Consider the following 7837-nt stretch of genomic DNA (forward strand, 5'->3'; position numbering starts at 1 on the left):
GTTTATTATAAAAAATAAAATATACCTTCACTTATATGGTAGACTACTCAGTGGTATATTACACTTTTCAATACTGTCAAGAAACAGTATCCAGTCATCTAATTGCCTATAGAGTTAGGGCCTGTTCACATCAGCGCCACCCTTCCGTTCATGGGTTCTGCTAGACCTTTCTGTCGAAGGAACCCATGACCGGAAAGGCAAACGGAAACCATAGCATCCGTTTGCATTATCATTGATTTCAACGGTAATGCTCCCATTGCCAAAGTTTTGCATATGTTTCCGTTCCGTAAAGTTTCCATTATTTTTGCGGAAACAATAGTGAAGTCGACTACGCTATAGTTTCCGTTAAAAAAACAGAAACCTTACAGAATGGAAACAAACGGAAACTATTTGCAACAGGAGCATTACTTCTGATTTACCAACGTATGGCCAATTTTACTGTGGAAATCCTCTTTAAATCTCTATTCATTAGCATTGTATATCTGGTCATTGTGGTAAAAAAACAAAAACCATGCAGCCCAAGTGTGTGAGGCCAAAAACAGAAATAAAATACATACTGTAGGGTTTCTACTATTTATAGATGCAGCTTCTTATATACTGTTATAATGCTATGTATTTGTGTTAGTTCTCCTGACATTACTATTTTAGTAAAAACTTGTATTCCCCATAAAATCATAATTCTGGAGCATATTTTCTTAGAACTCTGCATTGTTATTCCTCTGTTATTCCTCCTAGAAATATATGAATAAATTCACAACTGGGCGTTACCATTCTCCTTGTCAAAGGGGTGTGTCCCTACACAGCCACACTCTGCACTGATTGGACATTCTCAATCTGTGTAGGGACACACCCCCAACTGGTAACACCCAGTTGTCCATATGAATAAGGGTATGTGCACACACACTAATTACGTCCGTAATTGACGGACGTATTTCAGCCGCAAGTCCCGGACCGAACACAGTGCAAGGAGCCGGGCTCCTAGCATCATACTTATGTACGACGCTAGGAGTCCCTGCCTTGCTGCAGGACAACTGTCCCGTACTGTAAACATGATTATACTACGGGACAGTTGTCCTGCAGCGAGGCAGGGACTCCTAGCATCGTACATAAGTATGATGCTAGGAGCCCGGCTCCCTGCACTGTGTTCGGTCCGGTACTTGCGGCCGAAATACGTCCGTCAATTACGGACGTAATTAGTGTGTGTGCACATACCCTAACAGAGCACAATGAGCAATAACAGCGCAATGCAAAATTCTATGAAAAGATGCTCTAGAATTGTTATTTAATGGGCAATGGGTAATAGGTTCTCTTTAAGAAAGATTAGATGAAATCTGAAGATCTGGAGTGCTAATAACATTAGATTGCTTTTCACTTGCAAGCCTCAGCAAGTAACTGATGACCATGTCTTTGGCCCTGTTTGTCTCCATGTTTTGTTCTCGTGACAACTGCATGCTTATCTGCTGGATGTTGTTCATGACAAGCTCTGATGTCATGATGTGGTTGGTAGATGCACTGCAGCTTATGTCCATCATGTACTGCTTATACAGCTCGATGACCTTCTTTTCCAAGTACTCATTGAGAACTGCATTAGACATTGGTTGCCCATGGTTAACAATGCTCTTATCTTTTCCGCTGCATACTTTCCAGGAAGACCGTTTACTGCCCTTTTTCATGATATTATTTGCTTGGATGCCTAAAGAGTCCATATTAGGAGGAATTTCAGCAGATTGTAAGAAAGGGCCCTCGCAAAATTCAAAACTGCTATTACAAGTGAAATTGCTCATGGTTGAGTTGATAGCCATCACCTGGTCTCCGGCAACATGCAAGTCATTATAGTCTCTACAGATGTGTTTACACGATGATGGAACCAAATAGGCTTCTTTATTTGAGCTTGAGTTTCCACTTATGCTTACAGAAGATGAGTTTTCAGATTCATACATCAATCCTTCCACCATTTCCTGGGTATTGCTCTCACGCTCTTGTCGTGTTACTTGAGTGTTGGGCTTTTCAAATGGACCGAATTTTCTGAAAATCCTTTTGCTCCGTGTCTCATATGCAGATAAGCAATTGATAGTGCATACGCCAGCCACTTCTTTTGGTCCTTCAGTCCTCTTGCTGTGTTGCGACATGCTTATGTCGCTGTCATGCCAAGCCTGGATTTTACACAGGTATCCCTCTGATAACATATCTATATAATGAAAAACAGATAGGAAATATTACACTTAGGAAAGAAGATGCACAATATCTGTCTGTCCTTCCATCAATCTATATTTTACAGGAGCATTGCTGAGATATATGCAAACTTCTTCTCATAATATCTCCGTCCTAATTGTTGTGGGCCACATCTTGTAACCCTGGTTTACTGAAATAAGTGTGAATCAATATGCAACATGTAGTAAACGTGAAAAGAAATAATTTGCTGGTCACCGTCTTCTGCACCCCAAAATAACCCAGTGCATCCAGAGACGTATGGGGCCTTACTTGCCTGTATGGCCAGTTTTACACACATTTGGAATTTAGAACATCTCTACGCCAGTATTATGGCATTAAAAAGTCATAACAATTTACAAATTTTTTACCGTTTTATGCTGCCCCCAGCACTTTTTAAAAAGTTGGCGATGCTTTGTGTCAGGGGGTGGGGCCACTCGCAGCCCGACAAATTCACTATAATTTACTCCACAAGCTGGCGTAAATTATAGCGGAACTCTCCGCCACCTCCTAGCTGGCAGATTTCCTCTTCTGGCACGCAGACAGCATAATGCTACAAATTCATTAGGAGGCGTGCACCTCTTAATATATTTGTTGCATTTTACTCCTGCGAACTTCATACTGAGATTGGCGTATGAAATGCCAGTCTTAATAAATATGCCCCACAGTGTTTTTACGCTTTTACTGTAGCAGTTTTCACAATTTTTTTTGTTTCAAAACGATGCAGCCGGATGTTTATTTAACCCCCAAATAACCAGCCTATTTTAGGCCTTAATGACCAAGCTATTTTTTATGTTTTTCCATCATCGCATTCAAAGAGCTATAACGTCTTTATTTTTGCATCGACATTGTTGTATTAGGGTCTTGTTTTTTTGCGGGACAAGTTGTATTTTTTAATAGCACCATTGTGGGATATATATATATATATATATATATATATATATATATATATATATATATATATATATATATATAATTTATTGATTAACTTTTATTAACTTTTTTTGGGGGGGGAATAGAAAAAAAACCAGCAATTTTGCCACACTTTTTTGTATCCTAAATTTACACTGTTTACTGAGTGGTATAAATAACATAACAACTTTATTCAGCGGGTCGTTACGATTGCGGCAATACCAAATGTATCTAGTTTTCTTATATTTTACTACTTTTAGACAGTAAAAACACTTTTTTCAAAATTATTTGTATTTGTGTTGCCATATTTTAGGAGCCACAACTGTTTTATTTTTCTGCCAATGCAGCTGTATGAGGGTTTTTTTTTTTTGCTGGGTGACGACTTGTAGTTTTTATTGGTACAATTTGAGTACATGCGACTTTTTGATCACTTTTGACCACATTTTTTTTAGGGCAGGATGAACAGAAAACTGGTAATTCTGGCATTGTTTTTTTTAGGTTTTTTTTACGGCGTTCACCGTGCAGGTTAAATAATGTAATTGCTTTAAAGGTGGGGTCATTACGGACGCGGCAATACCAAATATGTGTAATTGCTTTTCTTTTTTTTTCTTCATAATAGATTATTTTGTAAGGGGGAAAAGTGGGTTTTGAATTCTCTTTACTCTGGATTTTTATTTATTTATTATAAATGTATAATTTTTTTTAAACTTTTTGTTTAGTACCACATCTGTTTGCTTATATAATACATTGCTGACTGGCAGTATAAAACGGACAGACATATGTTAGGCAATGCTCAACTAGAGGCAGACCTGGGGGCTTTTGTTAGGCCGTTGACTTGAAGAGAGGTATATCCAGCACTCCTTCCAATAAAATTCCAATTTTATTAAATCATATTTAAAACAAAGGGAGTAAAAACAATCCCGGGAAAAAGCTTACGCGTTTTTAAACCACTGGGGTTCTTAATCATACCTTTTTAAGTCCCCCGGCTGCCATAGAAGCCACGACACCCTACAATCGCATCGCGGGGTGCCGGTGGGGTGGGAGAACCGGGTGGGAGAACACTCCCTCTAAAAGCACTCAAATGCAGTAATCGCTATTGAGCGCCACATCTGAGGGGTTAAATGAGCAGGATCGATACGGATATCGATCCCGGCCGCTCGAGCAGGTCTAGTCCCAGCCCTCAGCTACCTCCGGTAGCTGAGAGCAGGGAGATTTACCAGCTCCCAGCAGTGTTTATTTATTCTGATGCAGCACCGTAAAAAGGCTATTGCATCGGAATAAAGCCCGTTAGTGGCCGCCATAAAAACACAAATTTTTGCCTTGAGGACACACCAATTTTTTTTATATTTTCTTTCTGTTTGCATCCAAGGATTCCCTGTGATGCGATCAAAGGGTGGCCCACCCCCTTCTAATTTTCCCTTTGAATACCAGGATCAGCTTTGATCACGACATTCAAGGGGTTAGCAGTGGAGAGAAAAGTTTTCTCTTATCTCTGCCATTAGAGTGGGGCTGCGGCTGTGCATTACAGTCGTTGCCCTGCTCCTGGTCGCACACTTGTGCACATGCGATCAGCATGATGTCTTTGCTCGTTATGATGCGGCAACGTCCAGCCACTCATGATGAGCATAGACTTCACACGTCCTCAACCGGTTAACTTCTACAGGGTAATATGAGTCTACACACAGCATTTTTTTTTTTTTTGCGCTCAGTGTTATTTTCTTCAAAATACAGACGGATCTATGTATGGGGTACAAAATGTCACTAAATGAAAAAGAGGCATGATGTTTTTTTACATGCATTTAAAAAGCAAAAAAAAAAAATGTGTGTGTGAAGGAGACCTTAAATTTTAATTTTTTTCTTATTGGTGGAGTCAGAAAAGCTGAATTAGATTTCTGTTACAGTCTATTTACACGTCGTAGTCAAATCACGCTTTTTGCCGTGATTTTCACAAAAACTACCATATGACCCTGATTCGTGAATAGATCCTAAAGACCCATGGACAGCCAGATAAAGTATGGTGTGCAGGAAGCTTTGCTAACAAACTCCTTCCATCCAGTCGACGCCCTTCCCTCCAGAGATGTCTGCACATATGGCTGTCCTGTTCCAAAGTGACCACCAGGGTGCGCTCGCGAGCTCCGTCCAGACTTAAGAAGCCAAAGCGCACGCAGGTGGGAGATTGAGCTGATTGCTCCCAGAGCTCCCTGGGCTATAAGAAGGGCTGTGCCCCTTCCTCCCTGAGCGTTGTTGTTCCCCGTACCTGTATCCTGTGCTATCCTGGTCAAGTGCCGTGCTGAGCTGTATTCCACGCCTGTCCTGCTATTCCACGCCTGACGTCTACCTGTTGCCTAGTCCCAGCCGAGCCTGCCTTGCTACTGTCCGAGCTGCCACAGGTACACTATACGAACTATAGACTGCGCCCTGTTGGCCAGCTGCCATAACGTCAAGGCGGTACGGCCCAGTGGGTCCACGAACCCAACGTAACACAGGGAAGTTGAGGGTCATGTAAACCCATCAGCCCTCTGTTTATGTAACCATTGGGGCACGTGGAGATTGAGGAATAACAACAATTTGGAAATTTTCTGCCACACACTGCCCTCTGTAGATATTGACGCACACTACCTTCTATAGATACTGCCACAGCCCCACTGTAGGTAATGCCAGACAGCCCCCTTGTAGGTAGTGCCAAAAAGCCCCTTGTAGTTAATGCCACACAGCCCCCTGTACTTAGTGCCACAAAGCCCACTGTAAGCAATGCCACACAGCCCCCCTCTAGGTAATGCCACACAGCCTCCCTGTAGGTAGTGCCACACAGCCTCCCTGTAGGTAGTGCCACACAGCCCCCTGTAGGTAATGCCACACAGACCCCCGGTAAGCAATGCCACACAGCCCCCTGTAGGTAATGCCACACAGCCCCCCTGTAGGTAGTGCTACACAGCCCCCTTGTACATAGTCACCCCCCATAGATGGCAACCCCCCTACAATCCTGTAGGGGAGGGCTCCAGGAGAAGTCCCTCACTTCACCTCAAGTCACTTCTCCTGGATCGGAATCCCCGGCCACAGCGCTGGGGATTCGGCTTCAGAAGTCCCTGACATCACTGTGTCCATATATGGACAGTGAAGGCAGGGACTTCTCCTGGAGTGGAATCCCCGAACACAGCGCTGGGGATTCCGCTTCAGAAGTCCCTGACGTCACTGTGTCCATATATGGACAGTGAAGGCAGGGACTTCTCCTGGAGCGGAATCCCCGGCCACTGCGTCGGCTGCTGTGGCCGGGGATTCCTCTTTAGGAGCAGTCCCTGATGTCACTGTCCATATATGGACAGTGAAGTCAGGGACTTCTCCTGGAGAGGAATCACCGGCCGCTGTGTCCGGGGATTCCGCTTCAGGAGTAGGGGACCGCTCCAGGAAAAGTCCCTGAAGTCACTGTCCATATATGGACAGTGAAGTCAGGGACTTCTCCTGGGGCGTAATCTTTGGCAACGCTGTGGCCAGGGATTAGGGATTCCGCTCCTACAGGGAGCCAAAAAAAATCTCCTCCTCCTTCTCACATGCACTGGAGGAGGAGGCGTAGATGACGAGACAGGAGGAGGAGGGGGCATGTACTATGATTGATGACGCTCTGTGTCTTTGCTCAGCCAGCACTTCCGACTGAACAGAGGCACGGCGCGTCATCAACTACGTCTACAGGCAGTGGGACTAGAGGCGGAGCTCTGAGGAGCTCATGAAACATCCGCCCGGCCCACTGCCTGGAAATGTAGTTGAAGACACGCCGTGCCTTTGTTCTGCCGGAAATGCTGGCTGCGGAAAGACACGGAACGTTACAGGAAATAAAAAATTTACCCTGGGTGCGGTCACGTGACCGCAGATCAGAACAGTGTAACGCTGGCACAGGTAAGTAGACACTATATTAGAAATGTAATTAAATATGTCCAATTAAGTTAAAATTGAAATAAAATTTATTCCTGGACAAACCCAGTTTTATAGTTATAAAATTCTAAAATATCTTCTACTTAATAGAACCTAAACACGGTAATATAACGCTCACATATTAGGTTAGATGCTTCATAAAAATTAAACAATAATGTAAATGTACACCAAAATGGTATGTGTAAAAGCTACAACCTTCAGAAAAAAATACATAGGCATAGACATAGTTCTGTGTTGATGCACAAATAAAGTTATTAGTTTCAGAATGCAAGGTGAAAAATATAAAAATGTGTGTGGTCCTGAAGCCCAGATATGGCTTGGTCCTCAAAGGGTATGTTCGCACGTGTCATTTTTGTCATATGCTGTTTTAAATTTTGTGCTGCGTAATTTGTTTTTTTATGGCAGGAAAATATTTTCTTGTCATTTTTACAATAAAAAAAGCATCGAACATGCAATAGTGTAAAATCTGTAGATAACTAATTTTGCTCCAAAATAGCAGTCATAAAATTACTGAACTATATTGTTAAAGGGTTATTCCCATCTCAGACAGTGGATATTTCATAAATGTCTCGTAGATGCGGGTCCCAGCTTTGGGACTCTATATCAAGACTGGGGGGGGGGGGGTGACTCGACCCCCGTCCTATTCTGCTCGCTTGTTTTCATAACATACATAGAGCATAGGGGAGAGAGATGCGCGCATGAGTGGCCACCTCTCCACATAGTCCCTACACAGAATCGGGTTGACCCTTGTTCTCGATATAAGTGCGCATGCACATGCTTCTATCACACA

At 42.9% G+C, this 7837-nt stretch overlaps 1 protein-coding gene across 1 annotated transcript; it reads right to left on the reverse strand.

Annotated features, from left to right (window-relative positions):
* Positions 1-1290: 1290 nt before the first annotated feature.
* On the reverse strand, positions 1291-2257 carry TASL (TLR adaptor interacting with endolysosomal SLC15A4). The gene has a single exon (XM_075850350.1). It carries the CDS (start codon positions 2184-2186, stop codon positions 1311-1313), a length of 876 nt encoding a protein of 291 aa, XP_075706465.1. The 5' UTR covers positions 2187-2257; the 3' UTR covers positions 1291-1310.
* Between the last annotated feature and the right edge of the window lie 5580 nt (positions 2258-7837).

The sequence above is a fragment of the Rhinoderma darwinii genome, chromosome 2 (genome assembly GCF_050947455.1).
Source record: "Rhinoderma darwinii isolate aRhiDar2 chromosome 2, aRhiDar2.hap1, whole genome shotgun sequence".
NCBI classification, from domain to species: Eukaryota; Metazoa; Chordata; class Amphibia; order Anura; family Rhinodermatidae; genus Rhinoderma; species Rhinoderma darwinii.